Source organism: Etheostoma cragini, chromosome 3 (genome assembly GCF_013103735.1).
Source record: "Etheostoma cragini isolate CJK2018 chromosome 3, CSU_Ecrag_1.0, whole genome shotgun sequence".
NCBI lineage: Eukaryota > Metazoa > Chordata > Actinopteri > Perciformes > Percidae > Etheostoma > Etheostoma cragini.
In genome coordinates this window covers 21,285,127-21,308,419 of record NC_048409.1, presented here as the reverse complement: position 1 = coordinate 21,308,419, position 23,293 = coordinate 21,285,127, and the positions used below count along the sequence as shown (strand labels likewise).

At 39.3% G+C, this 23,293-nt stretch overlaps 1 protein-coding gene across 2 annotated transcripts in view; it reads right to left on the bottom strand.

Annotated features, from left to right (window-relative positions):
* The window catches only part of igsf11 (immunoglobulin superfamily member 11), a 91,295-nt gene that overhangs the window by 63,706 nt on the left and 4,296 nt on the right, over positions 1-23,293 (bottom strand). For both annotated transcript variants that reach the window (XM_034867917.1, XM_034867918.1), the window contains exon 2: positions 2,796-2,825. In XM_034867917.1, coding sequence (XP_034723808.1) covers positions 2,796-2,825 — 30 coding nt within the window. The remainder of the gene's footprint in view (positions 1-2,795; positions 2,826-23,293) is intronic.

The following is a 23,293-nucleotide window of genomic DNA, read 5'->3' as shown; positions in this document are numbered from 1 at the left end:
TCTGTCTGACACACACACACATACACGCACGCAATTCAGTCATTGTTAATCCAACTCGGTGCTGGTACAGAAATGTGTTGTACATGGCTGACAACTATGTCACTGAGGTGCGGATGTCAAACCTGTCTGGTGGCTAATGTTGTCATTGCTGTGAGACACTCAGGGACACACAGTGAATTGCAGAATAAACCTTGTTCTCTACCCTTTACATTATGCACACTGACTGTCTCTCTATGGACATCATGTATTTCATAAATGCAAACATCTCTGCTCTAGGTAAAGTGTTGTTGTCATGTTCTCAATTGTATTAATTTGACAAAGAGCTCATTCTCACTTAAAACATCAGTCAGAGAGGAGAAAGCGGAAATGAGGGATACAATCAAAGCACTTGAGGATTTCTGCTGTAGTCATGTACCATTTGCCAGAGAACAACTGTATCTGAGCAGCTGGGAGGCAAGTCCCTTTTCCTAGGGCACGTTAGTGCTACCGTTAAGGAGAATGAGAGTCATCTATAATTCAAATCAAATTTTCCAAGCAAGCAAATAATTGTTTTAAAGTTGTGATTTCAGTCACAAGCCACTTCATCCTCTAAACTACTCATGAATTCAGATCACAAGTTAACTGTACAATGAATATGGATCAAGTTTATATGTTTTTATTTCATTATGCATGAAGGGAGATATTCTAGGAGGTAAATTAAAGTATAGTGTTGAAGTGCTCAAAGATCTCTAATCAACAAGTCCCTGTTTCACTTCTCCATCCTGTCCAGGGTATTGTGAAGCAGTGTGAATGAGCTGGCAGCCTGTAAGAGTGGAAGATGTTATGCTACATTTTGTCAGCAGCATGGCCAGCACCAATTTGTTGGTTGTTGATTCTGGCCTTCACATATCTGGTTGCACCAGCTATTTGTGAGTTTAAAGTTAGCCAAGTCATAATTTAAGAGTTTACTAAGTGTAGATTTACACATTACTACATAAAAAAGTGGTACATATGTAGATTTGTTAGTTAATATTTGCCCAACTGTTGGGTGTAAGTAATGCCACTTACTGAAACTGAGCCAGCTGACAGAACTAGTTATGCATGACAATAATCCTCGAACTATAAAAACATACTGGATGTGCCAATAACATTAAACCAAATGAATTAATATTGCCAGTTATGTAGTGAAAGTATAATTTAGGTAGGTTTAGTGTATTATTTTGCTTTCTAAAACTGTTATTTTACAGCTAATGATGCTGAAATGGCTTCCTGTTTAGATAGTGATTTTTGCTATTGCTTTTGATTGGATGGTGCTAAAGATGTTTCCTAGCAACTGATTTACATGGTACAATAGCCAAGATATTTCTTAACTTTGAATAGGGCAACTTAATTTAGTTAATCACTTGTTTGAAACTAGCTGCAGTTACTATGAGCTTAGGAAGGTCTGAACACACTAGTATTTCAAAAGAATGGCTGATGAAAGCCTATCCTGAGGAGCAGTTGTGCTCCATACATTCCTAGGGGGATAGGTCTTTCAGACTTAAATCAAAAACCAGAGGGTATAGTCTGTGTTCATGAAGCCCAGATTAGGATTTGACAGACTTGTGGCGATAGATTGCTGTGAGGGTATGTATGTGTGGACAGAGAGAGGGATAAAGAGAGAAACACTGAGGAGTTGAGTATGTGGTGTGGTGAGTGCAAGTGTTTAGTAGCAGTATATATGTGTATGTGGAAGTAAAGTATTCAATTTTGGCCTAAGTGGCTTCTCATAATAGGGTGTGTAGAGACATCCAGAGATGTGAAACAGACAAAAAGCAACTATTAAAAGAAGGAAGAAGAGAAGAGAAAAAAAACATGGAAAAGAAGATGTGAGGGAAAAGGAAGAGAACTGAGAAAGAATGAGCAGTTTGGGATTGAGTGGAGGAAGGAGAGGGAAGATGATGGAGATTGAGAGCAGGAATGGAAGAGGAAGTGTCATTACAATTAAAAGTTGCAGCTGCAAGGGGTCACTGCAAAATATGGCAAAAGCAAGAAGAGGAAATGCAATAGGAAATAAACTAGAGGGATACTGAGCACTAAAACGTAGTAGAGGAGATTGCAGATGGTGGGGATTATTCTGGACTAAAATACTCTGGGCTCTAAAGAGGGAAGGCCGCAGACATAAACCGTTACAGACTCCATCTGCCAGAAATAGATCAAAAAGGGATAGGTCCACCATCGGCATAATGATCAACTGCTGCCTAGATGGCAAAACCCAAAACGGCTACGACTGTCACTCTAAACAGACTAAATACTTCGTCAAACGTAAGGACAAAATTATGATATTCTATTATTCTTGCGGTTTTAGTCAAATCAGGAGAGACATATTGTTGAGTCATTAGCTAAACACACTACATGCAAAAATACACACAGCATGGGTCATTTTAGGACACATTAATGATAAAAAAAACGTAATTAAGCAAAGCAGCTAAGAAAGAATTACCATCTCTTATATGGCATTTGTGTTAAGACATATTGGATATCAACAAATAGTTACATTCTTTATTTTGCATCAGGTGCAAGTGTGTTGGAGTATTTCAGTATGTGTTTGTGTGAGTTTTTGACTGATACCATAAGACACCCATAATCCAAATTTATGTTCCCCATGACTGAGATAACTATGTGTGTGCGCATGTGCATAGACTGTTCCACAAATCTACCCAGTAAGCCTCTATATCCGTCCACACACAACCTGAACACACATAATTGCAAATACCTGATGCCAATCAAATCATTCCATAGAGAAAAAGCTAAGTGAATTAAAGACTTTGTTTTACCTTTCCCCGTGTGTAGATCAAACCTTGACCCTGCAAAAAAATAAAAAATAAATAAACAATTACTGTTCTGAGCGTACAGTGTGCTGCTGCACTGGTGAAGCAATTCAAACAAAGACAACATTAGTCTCTCTCTGTAGGCAGTCAGGACACACACTATGCTCGGTTCTTGTCGGCAGCTTTCCTCAATCCCTCTCTATAATTGCCCATTGAGTTGTGTCACTCAAGACTTCATGTTCTTGCAAAAGCAAGTAATTCTTTGTTTCACAAGATACATTTTAGTCCTAACATTAGTGTTTGCATGGCAACATATTTACTTTATCTACTGTGTCTGACACACTGTGTGTATGTGTGTGTGTGTGTGCGCGCATGTTCATGTGTTATTGTCTAATTATCTACCCTGACAGGGGACAGTTAATTAAATCCTTCCATGGAACTAGGCATTAGTGTGCATGTTTGCATATCTACCAAAAAAGTCAACATCCACGTAACGTGCACACATGCATACTATATGCACTTCTGTAACAGAGACAGAAACAAAAAAGCATTTCTATAACATGCCTGCACACACGCTCAGATAAACCGGTTCTCAGATTGCAAACCGGCAATACATTTTTGCATCATCACCTTGTCTTGTGAGCATTCATAGAAAAACATCGGACATCTTTCTGTCACCATCAGTTCCTTCACAATAGGAAATGTGCCCAAACTAAGCATCTCTCTCTGCCAGCCAAAATAAACTCAGATGGCAGCTGGATGTGCACCATTGACTTGCATATAACAGGCAGTCATTATCTTTACTGCTATCATCATTACAAATGGGAGCAATCAACCTATTTGACTTCTGCGTGTATGACAGCAAACAATGCTCCTAACCGTTCACTGGTACAGTATTAAAGAATAAAGTCTATTACAGACATTATTGCAAGCGCACCAGAAACATTGTTACAGTGCAAAATGTGATTTATCATTTCAGCTCCATGCTAAAAGCTTTAGTAATTCTCATTGGCCACATGGGACAAAACAGGAAATACTTTTTAGATATTTGCATAAGTTGTTTGCATCTTCATTTTGACACATAATAAATAATGGATTAATTGGGAATTTGAATGAATGTTTTATACGCCTCCCAGTGCCAAACTGTGCCCGCTAAGACTGCCAGTAGTAAAATCCCCAAAAGAAGAAAAAAAATCCAAATTCTCTGGAGCTCTCTACCCTCAATTGCTGGTTTTCAGTCTTAAGCCGATGAACTGGAACCAACCAGCTCATGTTTGCTGGATCTAGACCTGTTGTCTAGTTGGTTTTACATGTGCTAACAGATGCTTGCTACATCTGCTGCCTGATAACAGGATATGCTCAGTGGGATGGTCCAGCACAGGCTCCAGATTGATTGGTAACGTTTTGGTAAGCTACAGTGTGTGTTTAAGATTATTTACCTTCCCTGAAAGCACTTTGAATGCTATCATCAGTGATCAAAGCTTTTTGCTCTTTGGGTTTGGATGGGACCCCTTGACAATGGGACATTGGGAAACTATAATTTAGCTGTGTATTTCTATGTGTATCTAAATAACAGTACATTCTCAAGGCAACAGACTTACTTTAGCCAAATCGCTGATTTACAAGACCAGGAAATAAAGTAATATACTTTTTAATGTCATACAATCAGTCACTTATTTCATGGAAAACACTGCTTCATTGTCATGTACTCCATTTACAGAATTGTGAAAGAGGAGACACTGGCACGATCTGTCCTGTGATGAACACCTTTGACTTTCTCAGGCTGAATAGAGACTGGTCACCCAGGCTACAGGAGCCCTGGAAACAAAAGGAGCTGCTGTTGCATACAAATAAGCTTTACAATCTCCTTCTGACACACACACACACACACACACACACATAGACACACACAAACACACTCTAATGTTGTTCATGTGCAAGTTCATATCAGGGGCTTTCGTCCAAATCAATGTGTACAAAATATATTGAATCACAGAATCAAATCTAATTTAGCCATACATACCCCCGTGTATTTGTCCTTATGGTACCTATTTGACACAAGTAATGCCTCAGTATTGCGGTTTCGTGTTACCAATACAAATACCATGTAGTAGAGGTTGCTTATAATATTGGAAACTGGTCATGCACTTACTCCTATTCCACCCCGTTTATCTGTGACAAGATCAAAGTCAACAGCAACAGGCCAAAAACTGTTTGGTGCTTGATAAGGTAAATCCACGTTTGCTGATTTGATTCCAAGTCAACTAAAGGTTCCCAACTATTAATTCCGTGGTAAAAAGAAGAAAAAACAAGTACACTGTAATAATTGTTTCATTGTTACATATTTAAAGCTTGAGCTTGCTGTGCAGGCAGAGGTGTGAGGCTGACAATTTGCCTGGTCCTTTTCAGCTGTTGACGTTCAAAGGCCCATCAGCAACAGGCCTTCACATTCCATACAGCTAAAGCGTTCGGGAGATGGACAGGAGCGTTGTTTAGCAGCGGTGGCTGACCACTCTGATTCAGATAGGTCTTCCAGATGGAGCAAGGGTTAATAGGAACCAGGAAGGGTGTGCTGACATGACAGAAAAAGAATGTGCTGTTATTTGTTAACAGTTGACCTGCCTAAATTGGGTTGGAACAACTGCAGTGTAGTACTGAATCATTGATGGTTGGATATGCCTCACATCAGGAACACAACAATGATCACTGACTATCAATGCAAGAAGGGCTTTTTAATAAATGACTGATGGAGTGACTGGCAGTCAAGAACCAAAGAGCTAAAGTAAACCTTTGACATGTGAGCAACATGCTATAAACCTGCATTTCCCTGCCTATAACCTCCGTCTTTCCATCCCTCTAAACCGGTGCGATTAGTCACTGTGATTCTACACCGAGCAGGTTGAATTAAATCTCAACCTCTGAGGCACTTTACGCAGAATTTCAAACCATTACCCAAGCTCAACAATTGCCAGTCTCTGCCAAGCACCTTCAAGGGAATGTCAGTTTCCATGGAGACCAAGCCACCCCAGCTGTAGCCCCCATCTCTCACCCATTGACGGGCACATATCACAAACCTCTGTAATTGTCTCCTGTGTACTGTCTCGGCTTTTCTTACTCTGCCTAACATCACTGTTTGTGTTTCTGTCTGTTTCTATGCGTCTTTGTTCTCAGTTCAAACATCTGCCTCAGTGTTTGCCCGTGTTAGTAATTGCTCATTTACATCTTCGTGGGAACACTTGGAAAGAGTGCTATGGGCTAAAATATGGGCCAACAGAAAATGAATTTAAATTATTTATATTTAAACTTGAATTGCTAAACTTGAATAATTGCATTGAAAAACAGAATTTGAATAGCATAGCTTGAAATTGAATGTATTCATTTGAAACTTAAAACCAATCAAATATGATCATCAATGAAAATGTAATCGTCACAATCAGTTTTAACAATTTAAATTAAGTTCACAAAATTCAATTTCAAGTCACTGTGACAGACATCCACGTACTTGAAAGATGACGAAAGAGCAATCGAGCGCATAGCAATAGATAGACAACGTTTCTCAAAATCAAGAATCCTTCTTTGGTAGGACTGGTCCTTCCACGTCAGGTCCTTCACAGGCCAGGCCAGGCTCCTCTGTTGCATGTGGAGAACACGTAAATGGAACAGGCTAGCAAGTGCACGTCATTTGCGCACATTGCATTTTAAAACACTGGATGAAATGGTTGTGAAACTGAACTGTGCTGTTCAATTTTTTTGTTGAGATAGAGAAAGTGAATCATCGTCAGTCTGCTTGCAGGAGGATAATCTACTGTCGGCAACGTCGCCCGCAACGTACGATGGTAGGTAACATTACCGACACTAACAGGCTATGATGCAAGCAATAATCATTATCTTTGTCAATAAATTAAAAACTTTTGAGAATTTATGTTTGTAGTTGTCATTACACTTACTGGTAAGGAGAATTGCATTAATTTATCTTAATTACATTAAGCTTACAGTAGCTAAGAGTTTGCATTATGTTGTAATTAGCAGCATACATGTAACAATAGCTGACTGTCCAGTAGCTTCTAGCTTTGAAACAAACTTAGTGCAAAATATGATCAGCAACTACAAAGTAAACGCTACCGGCTAATGAGCTACCACATGATATGCAGTAAATTGCAAGTGAGAAAGGTCAAACAGAACTGTAGACACACAAGCTTCAACCAACATATGAAAAGTCATAACACCATTGATAAACACCCACTTACACAGTAAAAAGTAGGTGTTAGTGTGTTAGTTAACAGTTCATCATGGTCTTAACTGACAATTGTTGACCAATTGATCAACAGTTGTCAGTTAAGACCATGATGAAGTAACTACACTACAGTTACAGGAAGTATCTTCATCTTACTGTATGCTTGTTACACTGTTTTCATTTGAACTAACTTTTACTGAAGAGATTAACCCTCATTGGGCAAGGGCCCCCATTCCTCAAAAATGTAAATTTAACCACTGCTGCTGTCCCTCAGTGGCCTAAAAATGAAGTCAATACAGGTTTAAATGAGGCTGTCACAATTTTGTGCTCCAATCTAAACAAATCACTTCCCCGGGAATCTGCTGTAATTATACAATATAACAATATAAAAAGAATAAAATAACAGGAATACTTAGCACATGCTTAAACAAAAGCAGTCATGTTGCACACTCTGATCAAGGTTGAAAAAATGCAGCTTAGTAGTAGCATCGAAGGAGATAACATTTACTGTAGATATAGGATAAAAAGACTTATGTCCCCAAAGGTCTTCTATGTTGTGCCTGATCTTAAATCACATCATTAGCCTTAAAACATATCCAGTTCTATTTTTCCTTTTTTTTTTATTTCCCTTTATAGCGTGTAGACAATAGAGGTAGAAGGATAGAGTTCAGAAATTCATTGAAAAACTGGAGGTACGTAAGCTTACGAAGTAATGAGGCAGGCAACGGTGGAAACCTGGAAGGCACTCCAAACCGGCAAACAAATCCAAAAGGGCAGGCAGGAAACCCAAACTCCAAAAATAACAAGGAGCAGTGTAAACCAGGCAGTTAACAGGTTTACAGAAAACAACTATGGACTGGTATATATAGTGAGCAGCTGATGAGGGAATACAAAGCAGGTGAGTAGGGGGGTGGAGCCAAACAAGTGCAGAACTAATTAGAGAAGTGGGAACAGGGCGGGGCAGTAAAGTGTTGGGGGAAAAGGTAGAAAAGTCCGAGGGCATCTGGTGGATGGATGGAAAATGGCAATGAAGGGGATTAAGTAATTAGAGACAGGCTGCGTTTGATAAGTCAACAAAAGCACCTGTCCACAAACACTTTTCCTTGACCACGATGGTAAACGTCAAGGAACGATGTCAAGGAGAATTCATAAGAACTTAGGAAAAGACAACTGCGGTGTTAAGAGATTTGGACTGCACTTACACTGAAGTTATTGACATGGGTCTGATGTGATGAAACTACATTGTACTACAAAGATGGAAATCTTAGATACGTATTGTGTTGTGTTATGTAGGCTTTAGAAACATGGATAGTTCTTTGAAAAATATTACAATAAATCATTACCTAAGTTGGAATTCAAATTAAAAAGAAATATAGGCTACCAGTCACAAAAGTAAAACTAAATGGTTCTTACATTGAGAATGGTTGCTCACATTCACGGTCCTGCCCATCATTATCTACATGAATCCCAATTGGTATTGCTGTATGAAAACAATTGTTCGATTTTAGCAAAATAGACACATTTTTGGTTTCATGCACGGCCATGTGTCGCTTTAATTGGAATTGTGGCACGCCATTATCTCTTTTTCTTTTGTATAGGATGGTGCAGTGTACCCCATGCTAAGGAGAGAAGAAAAAAAACTTTCCTTAGCATTTAGAGAATTGGACCTGCTCTTATCACAGTTGCCACTTAGATACTTCCGCCTAATTTCACATAGAAACCATCCTAAGCAAAAAACACTATTTGGCCGCAGTCACAGACTGTGACAAGCACACCGATGCCAACAGCCCAAATCTCTCTGTTCCAAGGTTAGTTTTGCCTGCATTCCTGAGGACATATTTGAGCAGTGAAAACAAGAGTTTGAAGATTTTCCTGTAAAATACACAAGTGCTGTAAGAAGTGAAATATCTTTAAATCATCATTGTGAATCAAACTGTATGTCCTAAATTGGTGTAAAGGAGAATATTTACCTTTGGTAATCTAAATTATCTAATGATATCCTATTAGAAGAACCATTTATATACAGTCAAAAGTGTCTTTTTTGCTTTGTTTTTCTAGTCTCCCTTACTCTTAGCGAGGACAGGTAAAGTAAGAGAACTGCTTAGTGTGGACACAAAAAAAATTCAGCTTCAAAGAAAACAGAAATGTGTTTCCCAGAGGCAAACCTACGCTTGGCTCTCCTGCTTGTGTTTTCAGCCAGAAGATGATCACCAGGTAAGTGAGCAGCAATGATGACGATAACATGCCCAAACAAACTCCCTCAGGAGGTGGAGCATTGCTTAACAAACATGCAAACTGCATCTTTCAAAACACAAACTTGGCATACATTTACACATGATTTCATGACCCACGGTGTTCACACCTGATTCTCTTCCCTCTTGAGTCTTAATCAAGTTGTTTGTTTCGGAAAGACTTTTTGGGTTTGTTTTATCTTTGATTGTGTAGGTGTGAATGCGTCTGAGTGAGCGTCTAGGCCCACTCGTGTGTGTATCAAGCATCAAAATGCACACACTGTCCTTGAGAGTGCTCCAAAGAATATACAAACAAGTCACAAAAACCTCTCATGACGTCATCACATTGATCATTTTGATTGTTGTTGTTGTTGTTGTTTTTGTCAACTAGATGTATTTATAGTACTGTAATTTGTCTAAATGCGGTGTGATTTGAACATTTTCAATGTATAAATCTTTAAATGATACATATTCAAAAAAGGGAAAGCCTCCACATGCACGGACAAAATCTAGTAATATTATGGCATTATTTCTGACACAGGCATCAAAGAAGCATTTTAAATATGTTCAAATATCTAATTTAAAAAATATTGAGCCACCTCAGAACTCAAAAGCCTTTAGAAATCTCACATCTAAGGCAAATGCAGATTAATCATATCATCCAGACGTTCTTTATCACTGAGGAGAGAAACGTCTCCAGAGGTCAATTAACCCAGTGTGTGAACTAAGAATCTTGGCGCAGGCGTCCAATAACCCAAGATAACACACTCAGAGATAAAGCACACATGCACACCAACACGCCGATAAAATAAAAACAATGAAACTCTTGCCAATACAGCTTAACTTGCACTCACACACTGTTTCTCTCTTAACTTGTACATACTCACACATACGTATTAGCAAACAGACTGCTGTCCTTTAATCACAAGTCATGTTTTAATTGGAAAAAGTGTGAAAGAAATAAGAGCAGTTAGAGATGCTCAGTATGGTACAGATATGTTCAGACTGCTGGAGCCAACTTAGTAGATTTACATATGCTTTTATGAAAAGGTCATTTAACACTCAATTTGTAAGTAGAGGTAGCCAGATATTTTTATAGTATCTCTCAATCAGGCCTCCATCACAAACCAATATAAGGTGTTTGCAATTTCCCTTGATTTGACTCATGGACTGAATTAAATCAAGCTAAATTTACAGGATAGAAAATACTTTAGTGTATACTGCGAAATTGATTCTTTTGGAAATGACCCCCACATTGGTCTGGCAAATGTTTTTTTGTTTTTTTCTATGCATTGGAGAATATACAAGTCTGACCAAAATAATGTGTCCAGTGTGTGCTTAAATTAAAGGAATAGTTCAACATATTGGGTAATATGCTTATGCCGGTATGTTTACTTTCCGAAAGTAAGAACGGTAACAAAATCTGTACTTATAAAGCTCACTAATTAACAAGATATATGTCATTTGTTTAAACTGTACAAAAACCGAGGCATAAAAAGGACATGTTGTGGTTTTATGGACAATGATATACCGGACTATTTCCTGGCCTTCCTGACAGTTGCTTTTAAGAGTCTTGCCATCACTGTGAGGTTTCCAGGCCTAAGCCCTGTTTGGTGAGATTTAACTTCCCACCTCCAATAAAAAGCAGCGCGGAGACACGTCCCTAAGTTTGTCTTCAGGGAATATGCAGTTCTCTGCAAGAAAGGTATGAAGCGTATTTCCAAAGTTGTCAAACGTTTTCTTAATTTAAAAAATGTAATTGAAATTAAATAAAATGACTTGACTTGCAGCAGTAAGATTACCCATTATTCATTTTTTGAGATGTGGTATCTGTCGTTTGAATCCAATTACATAAAAACACCTGACTCCAAGCTAAATCTGTTTTTATTATATTATTTGTATATGTATTTGAAGCACAGTACACACAAGCATGAACATATGCATGAAAGAACCCCCACACACACACACAAACACACACACACACATATACCTGCCCTAACACACACTGAAACACTGCACATTCAGCTTTACAACACCTCAGGTATGCTGTAGCACAGGGAAACGTGCTCTCTGGCCCCTCAGCTAGAGTTAGACCTCTAACTCTTTGCTTGTGTATCAAATAATTAGTCTCTTTAAACGGGATCAATACCCCAACAGCAGTTAGATGTAGTGAGACTGTTGTAGCGTGTAAGTCGGCCGATAATACTAATGGCAAAGGCCATCTGATTGTTGGTTTCCTGATTATTTTTTTTTTTCCTCCGGTTGGTTGTTAAAATCATCTTGGGATTTGATTAAGGAAAGCAGAATCAGATCATCTGTGTTTTTAATGAGTAGCATGGCCAACACTGATAAAAGATATATTTACCCTTTTTGGTAACAATTAAGACAAAATGTCAGTCAAATATATAATTATTTACCCTTTCTTTAAGATATCTAAATTAAGATATAAATAGTCGGTGATCGACTTTATGGTCATATCATCAGATCTGCCACTTGGGTGAAGAGAGAAGCAGAGCTGTCGACCCCCTGTTGGTAATACTGGGGGAAAGAGTATTTTAAGGAACTCTTACACATAACAATCAGGTCCTCTGTGGAGTTCTAAACACTCGGGGGAAGCTTTACCCATATTCGTGGCATTTTACGTAAAATTTGGTATTCTTAATCCAATCCAGTCACTGGATATTCCACATAGAGTTTTCTCATCTCATTCCTAAAAACTGAATCCTCGCTCACTGTTGAGATACCAGTACAGATGGACTGAATCGGGATGAGGCCAACAGCAGTGTCTGTGGAGCTAAACTCCTGGTAAATTGTGCCAGTGCAGAACCGCACCACGTTGGGGCCTGGCCGCTGTGGCGCTCGATTCCTGGCAGAGAGAACAGGGCCCCTCTTGTTTGGCAGAGGCATGTTGACAGGAAACATAATGCATTCACATGATAATGAGCCAGTGAATCCATGTCCCTCGTACCGCCCCGCTTTCTCCCTTACATGTACACTTCTTTACACAGATAGAGGGAAAACACATCCACAAATCGACTGTACGCTGACACAAACACACACATATTCACACAAACATGCTCAATCACAAGCCGCTCAGTGTCTGGTGCAGAACGGTCTGATCGCTGGTCTCATCACCAAGGAGACCGGCACTAAGCGGGTGCCTGGCAGAGACATAGCTATTTAGCATTAAGGACCCCACAAAGCGTCCAGGTCTTTTTCAATGAAGAGAGAAAGAGGCACAGAGAGAGATTAATCAAAAGGACACATGCAGAGAAATAGAAAAAAGAAGTGGGAATTAAATACTGTTTGACAGTCACATTAAATAGCAGAATGATGAAGAGAAAGTAATAGACTGAAAGATTGGGAAGCATAAAGCAGGATAGCGGCAGGCAAAAAATGCATGAAAATACCACATATGTCGCTGGGTCTACGAGGCAGCAAAGGCACACAGAGAAATTTGCTTTTCTTCTCTGTTCTATACTGACGAGTGTTTACAGCGCTGACTAAATATCTGCTGAAAGTGATGTGTCTAACTAACATAAAACACCTCTGAGCGTTAAGAGGCGCAAGTGTGATTTCAGCTGACGTCACGAACGAGGGAAGCTATTAATACTCATGCCCACCTGAGTCTGAGGGAAAGAAAATGCAGTGCAAAGGCACTGTAGAAACAGTTTTTTTTTTTTTTTTTCATATTCATTCACAACTCCCCAAGCTGGGAATAAAGAAAGGAAATGAAAAGAGGGGAAATCAAGCATTTGGGTTGTCAAGAGCCATCTGCCCTCTGAGCTGTAAGCAGAATATTGAGGAATGGCACAATGAAAACAAGGGTTAAATGGTTTAAGAGTGAGGGATTTAGGCTACGGTTTGCTCCAGATGTGTTGGAGTAAAGGAGAGGAAACTTGAACAAGTGCATAAAAGCTACTAAAATAAAAACAGCAGCAGAAAGCAAATTAATTTAGTGACAAATTAACCATATAACCTAGGGTGTGTGAGGTTTTCATGTCAGCCTCCTTTCTATATTGAACTTTCGTGTTTTATCCTTTTTATTTCTTTAGCTTTTCTGGTTTTCCTCTTCTAAGTTCAGTTTGCTCCCAGTTCTTTCATTTTTTACCAACATTTTGTTTTGCAAAATGTTCCCGTAAACAGGTCATGTACGTTTAAGACAACATTTTTAGTTGACAGCAAATATTTAACAACCTCAAATTAAAAGAAACAGACACAAAGTCAAATTGGACCATAAGCCGTGAAATCTGAAGACCATTTTACATTATGTTTAACAACATGTGTGGGAGATGTTAGTTTTCAAGACATTTTACTGCCCAGAAACTGTAAATTACCAGCTGACAAACTGTGACGAGCTAGCATTCATATACCATGAGTTGAGTTTATACAGTATTGAACTAAGACAATGATCTTCCTAAACCAAGTGCTTGTATTGCAAAAGCAAAACAGATCAGATATTTCGTCAGCAAATATTTAGTGTCTTCAAGTACGGACATTATGTGTTTATAGAAACCACAAGCATTCCATAAGCTTAACCAACGTGCTTTTGTTGCCTAAATCTAACCACAAACGGGGGTCAGGGTGTGAACCCCGGTCTCTAGTGTCAAAGTCCCACAGTTTCTACACTCATTGTCCACCTAGGCATCCTGCCTATGAGTTTTGTGTAGCATTTTAGCGTTAACTTAAGAGTTTATATACTGTATATTCCACCACCCCACTGCTTCTCAGGGCTGTGGTGTTTGATAACCAGCTATGAAACACTGTATCATATATGCCTCATCTCCAATGTGCAGTATTAATTCATCATCCTAATTCAAACAAGGATTAATTAAAATTGGAGTCATTTTTTTCTCCCCGCAGCGCATGGCCGTGGTGTAATCTGTTACAGTCTGGCTGTTTCAGCTCTTCTGTGCAACCTGTATTCATGAGCTATTATCTTAGCAGTATTTTATTATAACAATGGTGAACAGCGTCTCGTGTGGCTGTGGAGGCACACTCATGACAATCTCAATGGGCCCTCCTATTCTCAACCATCCTCATTTTAACAAAGAATAATTTTTCCATTGTGCTCTAATATAAAACACACATCTCCACGTTTCTCTCATCGCCCAGCGGTACAGTAATAAAGAAAAGCTACATCTCTCTCTGTCTCACACCCACTCTCAAAGCATTACGTAGCCCTATTCTACTTAATAATTACAATGCACAATAGAGAAAGAGCTACACATTCAAATCTGGCCACTGGAGACCCAAATTCCAAAGAGGAAATCATCCTCTAAATACAAAAAAAATTGTTTTGGACCGGGACAAGGTCCCATGTTAATAAAGCCCCCCTCCAGTCGAGTACAATGGAGTCACTGATCATCTTTTGTCATCATTTAAGCCTTATGTTTCATCTCACAGCTTTAATTGCGGGAAAATGTCAACCGTAGAAGATGGATCACTGCATTTTCTGTTGTTGCTTATAATAAGTGTTTATGAAGAGTTAGACTGTGACTCACAGGTCCCCGTGAGAATACTGTCCTGCTCTCTCTGACTTAGCTCACACTGCGGTATCGATCTATATCAATATTATATAGTGCAGTTCTATCATCTTAGCACCCTGCCATTTTCACCAACATCAAATCACTATAGAGCAATGTCAGTGAACTGTAATTGCACATCATTGTTGCTTTGCCATAATTATAATTGTAATAGTGCACAGAGAGAGAAAACGACTTAATAGTTTCTGGGTAATTACCCCAATTGACTAGATTGCGGCTAAGTGGATTGTTTGACATTGAGTGGACGTGTACGTCTTTGCATTTGTGCATGTGCATGTGTGTGCACATGTGTGTATTGTAGCAGGTTGACAATTAACAAATACCAACAGGAGACTCTATTTGACAGCATGACAACACATACCATCACCCTTTTCAACTGACTTCACCTGTGGGAATGTTCTGGCACAGCACACACACATTCACACTTTTCACATTTCACATGTCCTTGATGTATCAATACTAAGTGAGCTATTGCATGTCATCTCTTTTGTTTTGAATTCCTGGACAGAAGAGTTACTACTTAATAAACTAATTATTTCATCAAGTCTAGACTATTTAACCATTTCAACCAACACTCAAATCATAACATAATGCTATGATTGTTCTTACAAAGGCGGTAAATTATTTTAAATTTTGTCAAGATTCCAAATTGCCTTGCATTGCAATTTTCTATTTATATGTTAGGTGTTGGTGAAATTATATCAACCGTCCAGACTTTATTTTGCTATTGATACCTTTATCTGCATTCGTAGACCCATTCCTGGGCCGTTTCGCAAACACTTTCCATCACACCGTTCCTGCAGTATGAGCATTTTTTTTTTTTAGATAAATAAATATGAAATCAGATATGGTCACACTGCACACATTCAGACCTCCTTTTACTGGTTTCCAGTTTCAGCTACATCTGATTTTAAATACTGTAGCTTCTGCAAGCATATGAATGGAAAACAAGCCCAAACAATCATTTTTATCTGGTCTCACCATCCCTTATGTACCCTGTCATGCCTTCCAATGACAGGGTGCTGGCTATCTGACCGTCACCGGCAATCAGGAAAAAAATTTACAGGCAGCGGAGCATTTCCTACCCTAGCTTCATATCTTTAGGACCGCCATCCCTTTGGGAAGATAAACCTGTCTAAATCTTCAAATCCAATCCACTGTTTATCTCTTTTACTTTAATGTCAAGAGTAGTACACCTCACCTGGTTGAGCGTGAGCTCGAGCGTGAGCCCTGGGATAGAGTCCACGCTGCCGTCCTTTTCTCCATGTCATCACCACTCTCTCTCTCCCCCCCCTCTTCAGCTGTCCTAACAAATAAAGGTCAACACCCCAAAAAAAAGTAGTACACAGAAAGTCCACAGCTTTCCTAAACCAAATCCAAGGCCTTTCTGTTTATGGATTATCACACTCACTTCCTATCTATCTATCTCTCTTTCTCTCTCATCTCCTTCTTGGCCCAAATATTCAAGTGGAGAGTAAATTTAAATGGATTTATATATATATATATATATACATATATATATATATATATATAAATATAATATATATATATATATATATATATATATACACACACACACACACACACACACACACACACACACACAAGGCAGTTCACATGGTGCAAATTTTAATTATTTGCGACTATGTCTATGTCAAACCTTTGTGTATGTGTATACATGTGATTGCACGTGAGTTATTGCTCTTGTGACACTGAACTGATCAACTAAAGCCAAAGCTATCCATAATCTATAAACCAGGGTCACAGACCAAATGACAGACATAATCTGTAGCAAAACCCAATTTAGCAGATGATTTGGGCCATGGCTCAATAGTTTACACATTGTTACATATTCACAAATCACCTCTTAGTGGACAAGCTGGACATGGATTAACAGCCACGGATCATCAGAGGAGGCAAGTATGCAAGTCACATCCTCCTATAGTCATATAAAATCATGAGGGCTTATTTTGGTGATAATACAATTACAGCACAGGAAAAAAAGATATTAAAACAGAAGGGATCGTATAGGGATATCTGTACAGGAAACAGAAGCTGCTTGTGAATGTAATAAAGGTTTGCTAAAAGAACCCAACAGCACGTCCTAATCACCTCACTTCACTTTCTCTTAAAGCCGCAGGGATGAGGTTAGACCCATATAGCTTATTTGTCCTGACAGAGTAGTTTATGGTATCACTTAAATGCCCATGTTTCATGATACAAACACTGTATGTAAATATTTATTCCATTAAAATGGTATGTAATTTATTAATGTATTATTGATTTATTAAACCAAATCATTCACTAAAATAGACAGTCCATGTTGATTTTGCCATTAACAGTGGCACTGTAATGTAAGAGATGCATTAAAGTAGTTCAATGCAGCTAATTGTATTGCTGTATGAGTCTGGCCAATCATTATTTGGTATGCATGCTCAGTAGCACTCTGTAAGGGTCCTGGAAGTGCTGGGTGCTTCTGTGGATCTACCCTAAGACCTCCCCTCAGTTGTTTTCATGTGGGACAAACATGGATGGACAAACATTCCATCATTGCGTTTGGCTTATTTAAAGCTCCTCCAATAGCTGGGATCTACTTAAAAGGCTTTTTGTAGGATAGTGGACCAATAAGACACAGACACACCGTCAGTGGGGTCGGTGACAATACTACTATCTGGAATTATCAGTTAAGTCTGTCCAACATCCCCATGATATTATTGTGTGTGGGAGGGTGGGGTGAAGGTTCTTCGTGTGCGTGCGTGTGTGTGTGTGTGTGTGTGTGTGTGTGTGTGTGTGTGTGTGTGTGTGTGTGTGTGTGTGTGTGTGTGTGTGTGTGTGTGTGTGTGTGTGTGATGGTGAATTTGGCCTTTAACATTCTGGCAAAACTATCTAGGGCCAAGTGGATTTGTAAATTGAGCACATTACAAATACAACGCAGTGTGCAGCGTACTGCACAGTTATTCCCTGCCCCCACCACCAGACTTCAGGCTCTCAGGGAGGGCAACCAGTTAAGGCAGTATACACATGGATTAAGGGTTGAAGGGGCACAGCAGCATATGGTACCTCCTGATACCCATGCCCCTTACAGTATATTGTTGTTAGACTAACACCGCCTACGTGTTTGCCTCAAGAAAAAGGTCTCACAGGATGTAAGAAACTTTTAGTGGCCAAAGGATCATCAAGTTAAACCAAGATGTTAAGTATGAGTGTATAAATACGCATTTAAAAAAGATGAACAATTTAAATAAAAAATGGCATAGGCAAACTATGAGTAATTCTGTAAAATATGCATGAGCACACTCGTGCACACAAATGGGCAAATCATTTTATTTATGTTTGTGTAGGCATGTATTGCAAACGTACGTCTGTGAAATTTGTTTTCAAGTGCATCTGAATGAGCGTGTATGCGCACACATAAACTGGCAAACTGAGTGTTTCCCAGTTTGTCAAAGTCCCACCTGTGCCCACTCCTGTTCAATTGGATACAACAGCGCCAACGTTAAGGTGAAGTCTGCTGTAACAATGTACAGATGGGCTATCTGGTGCTTGCCTCTCTTCTCTCTCTCTCTCTTCTCTATCTCACTGCGCCTTAACGCACATTCTTCCTAGCTGTTCACATGCATCAGATTTGACATGCTCATTCGTTGTCTGCAAGGATAGAACAAGCGAGGACCACTTTTCAGTCTCATCCTCATCCCTGGAAAGTCATTTGTGTGTTCAAAGTGTGTAGGAGGATGGCAAAAAAGAGGCAGAGAAGAGAAGTCTAGTCTTAGTTTTGACCTTCCTTCCAATCAGTCACAATAACATTGTACAGACGGGGTAAAAAACACAAGCGGTTAGAATGCGTGTAGTAAGTATAGTAGGTCAAAGTGAGCGCAGAATTAAAGACAAGAAAAATCCTTCTGAGTGTACAAATGAAGTTTGCTCCCAATTTCCTTAGAAAAACCTTGAAAACTAAATCAGGATGTTGGTTTGTAAACAGTGGTAAATGTTCGAAAACTGACATTTGAGGTAATCATCTTTAAACTTGCTTTTTTTTCTTTGTTGTTCAAATAACTAATCTGTGGGTTTGTTATCTTTTGTTTTTCCCTGAAACTTTTCCAGTAGGGTCTTAATAACGTAATCCATTGCAGTCCAATTTATCACAGCTTTAATTTGATCTTTGACAAAGATATGGGGCTGTACTTCAGATTTGGCTGTGAGTCACAATATATTGTTATTTTTCACATAATATATGCTTTACCTCTGTTATCATGTCCCCAGATATCAGCAGTTATTGTGCTGAATGGCCAAAACCATCAGATTATTTAAAATAAAACGAAATGGACCTTTTCAATTTCTGTACCATCTTGCTGCCTTCCACAATGTGTTTCTTGTTAAGAATAGAGAGAGTAAACTAGATTAAAAGAGCAAAGGCACAAATAAAACAACAGTGTTTTGCCCCAACAGCCAGTTTATGAATTACCTATAGCTGTGAAAAGCCCTAGGCATACTTAATGCAGGAGAGTCTGTCCCCTTTTTCACTTTGTTCCCCTTTCATTCTCTTCTCTCAGTCTTCTGCATTTTCACTCCATTAGCAGATGTGAGTGTCGGGACAACAAGATGGTTTCAAGCCAGGTTTATCGGCTCACCCTGACCACGAAGACAAAAGATTCCACTATACTTACATGCTGCTGTCACAGGGATAAAATCATGGTTAAGGAAATTTCCACAAACACATTGTTTGAACAACAGCAAAAAGCTTGTTAATGCTGACTACTTCTCCATCGTTGTATTAGAACCATGTCATGTCTGAGACCTCTGACCTTCAGAAGCTTTTAAAAGCTCATAGAAGAAAAGGGATTTCTGTAGGCGCTCTCGAACAAGCACCTAACAGTAGAGGTACCCATTAGAGAAAAGCACAGACAACCCTTAGAGTGCAACAATGAGCAATTTACAAAATTACATTCCTCTAAAATATGAAAAGTATCTGGTCAAGACAATGACTCAATAGACCATCATGCACTTAAAGCAACTCACAGGATCTGCATTGTTTCAGTGTGACACCAGCCAGCTCTGCCGCTGGGTTCATCAACTGCTGTGAGGTCATTTAGTTGTTGTGTGGATCAATTAAGAATCAATTTTAAATTTGTGATGCAAGGCCGCAGTATTCCAGGGAGTACAGTTGCCACCCATCCTTCCTCTCAGCGTGCTTGCCTGTCTTAGAGTACTGCAAAATTAGTTTATGTATTGTGCTAAACACTGTAGTGCTGTAAAATCTGTTTAAATGAAAATTGTAACACTTGTTTTACATCACTGGCCACACCATCATCATCATCATCATCATTATCACTGCCTGAGGATTTGTGATTGGTTGATGAAACTGATGACGTCATCACAGTCTGGGGGAAACCTTGCTCCTTTGGGATCCACTGTCATTTATTGCCCGGGGAATATGAGCTCCCAGAGACACACACACAAACACACACACACACACACACACCATGCCAATCGTTAGCACACACATGTGGAAATAATGTGTCCACAGGAGCAATTCCTTCGCCATTGATCTGAGCTCATAAAAGCCTACAATGATAAACACAGCAACTATTCTTGATAATACCAGAGATCAACTTAACAACCCTCTGGCAGGCACTGATTGAGAGGAGCAATACATCACTCACACACACACACACACACACACACACACACACACACACGCACGAGCAAGTGAATGATGTAGGGGGGCTTCTGTAAAATAAAATCAATTAAATATAGAGAGAGCTCCACTATTTTTTATCAGAAAAGTATAATTTTCTTTATGTTGCTGACACATAATCCTTTTTGGTTGATTTTGATTTCTGTTGAAAAACTGTTACATAGTTTTGCAGTCAGATTATTGTTTAAAAACAGGTTAGTATACAAAGAAACAATAGGAATTCTGTCAGAGCGTAGTCTGTGGAAAACCCCAATTTGTGACTGTAGCGTAGGGTGCGGAAACACTCATGACTTTGCCTGGATTAATGGGATTTAAGAGACTTTTATTCACTCCCTTTGTTCATGCTGAGCCTTTGGAACCATCGCTGACAGTAAGCAACTGTTAAACATCAATTTGCCATGTAACTATGCAGCAAACCAAAACGCATTGATAGCTGCGGAGATTTAATATTAATGGCCGTTAATGTTATATCTGCATGTACCAAATATCTCCTGAGTCACATATGTGATGGAAGAGTGCTGTCAGCAAAGGTCCTGTCAAACCTCAAGAGCCAGCAAAGCAAAACTGCTCATTTCAAGGAGAGGATCTTCAGGGTGCCGCGACAGGAGGAAGACATCCTCTTTAAATATGTATAAGCCCAGGGCTCTTCACATTCACACACATACACACACACACATACATACACACACACAGAAAGAAAATTATGTTAAAAGATGGACTCTGAATGGTTCAATCTGTCACAGTATGTTTTATAAACTTAAAGCATGTATATTCACTTATATGTAGTGGTCGTGTCATGGATTTCGTTCAGATTTTTTGCAATATACCTCCCCCTCTGCACCAAATATACAAAACGCTGTTGCAGGACTTCTGTGATTCAATAATATGCTTTACTTATACAGTGGAACCTTTTGCAGGTTTTTAACTGACATCAATAATGCCATTATCACACTTAATCCATAGAGAAGTTAATTTACGGGCAATGGTCTTGTCAAGCATACTCTTATAAAACTGGTTACCGCAATACTGCAACACAAGATTTGGATTGCAACTTGATTTGCTGATGACATTTTAATAAAAGTCTTACCTGTCATAAAATAAAAGTTGAAATGCTTCGTTCACACAATTTCTCTGCAAAGAACGATAGAGCAGTGACAACGTTGCACATCTACAATGAATTAACTTGACTGGAAAGCAAAGTATTTGCCATTTTAGGTGTTATAGATGAACCTGAATCTAATACAAGTTTGACAAGCGTACCGCCTGCCTCCAGATCAGCCTCTGTTTAGAAAAGTTCCCCAACACTCGTTTGAATCATCTCACTCAAATGCAGTTAGAAACCCAAGTGATCACAATTAACCATCAACAGCTACACGCTCATCATTCACTCATGATTCCCTCAGTCGCCACTCTGATTAAAGTTACAACCAACCCCCAAACCTCAAAGCCCCAAACCTCTGTGAACTGACCACATCAGATGTTTGCCCCAGATGCTTGGCCAACTGCCGTCTTTGGGGCCTAGTTTAATGTGTGCTTAAGAGACCATGGGACCGGGCAAATGCTGCGCTCCCTTTTCTCCAAATATCTGCACATAATTTATTAATTCCCACTCCCAGGATTGCGGCTGCTGCCATGATGTGAGCACCCTGTCGTCTGAACTTCTCTCCGCCTCTGTCGCTCAAACATACGCACGCAAATGCACGCATGCACATGCACTTTGCAAGCGTTCCCAGGGGTCTTTTAATTTTTTGAGAAGCTATTTTTAGCAAGAAAAATAATCGAGGTGGAAAGTTCCATCTGTCCAACACTCTTGTTCCAGCTGCTCCTTTTTAGCAGCAGGCGGAAAGAGGAGGGAAAAAACACTACTTATCAGATAAAACTGACATATGAATTCTGCATCAGCAGGATTTTTTAGATTGAATGCTAGGTACATTACATTTAAAAGACAAAAACCTGGGTAGGTTTAAATGTCTTACTGAGCTATGCAGCTCTCTACACTTTTTATTTATCTTATCAAAGCTCTCGTCACTCTGTTCTCTATCATCCAATTCTCATCCCTCATTACCTTTTACTACCATCAATGTTGAAGTAGCAATAGAAACACAGTAAATATGGTTGTGGTGATTGGCAGTTATCTGACCTGATATAGATTGTAATAGAGTTCATAAATGTTGGTTTTGGAACAACATTTCCACAAAATTTAGCCTAGGTTTTACTTTGACAGATGTCTTTTTGCCCGCAAAAAACAAAACCATCGTTGCCATTGTGAACCCATTTCAACTGCATGGCATGAATCATATTGGAATGGTGAATCGATTGAAATGAAATCAGCAAACTGAGCAAAGGAGACCATGTCAACAACAAACACATCAGAATTGCTATACAATTTCATACAGACACTTCTGAGCAGATCCTCAAAGGTCAACTCGCTCACAGGGGAAGTGGAGAAAGGAGCTGGTCTAGGTTCATCTTTGATGCAGACTTGAATGCCCTGAATGTCAATGAGCGTAACAAACACTCCATATTGTCTTCTTTCCTTCACTGGACACTTCATTTCAAACATACAGGACAGTGTGTTGGAAGCCCGCGGGCTAATCCAAACATTTCAGTGTATGCAATTTGAAATGTTATATAAGCTATATTATGCAGAAAACCAAAACAGACAATTGTTCACAAGTTCAGAGCCACCACCTCTGCTTGAATTTAATTTGCTGAATTGATTCGACCTCCGGATCGGTCCCTGCAACACCCTGGAGGGTTGTTCTGGGTGAATCGTTAAGTTGGGGCATCATGAACAG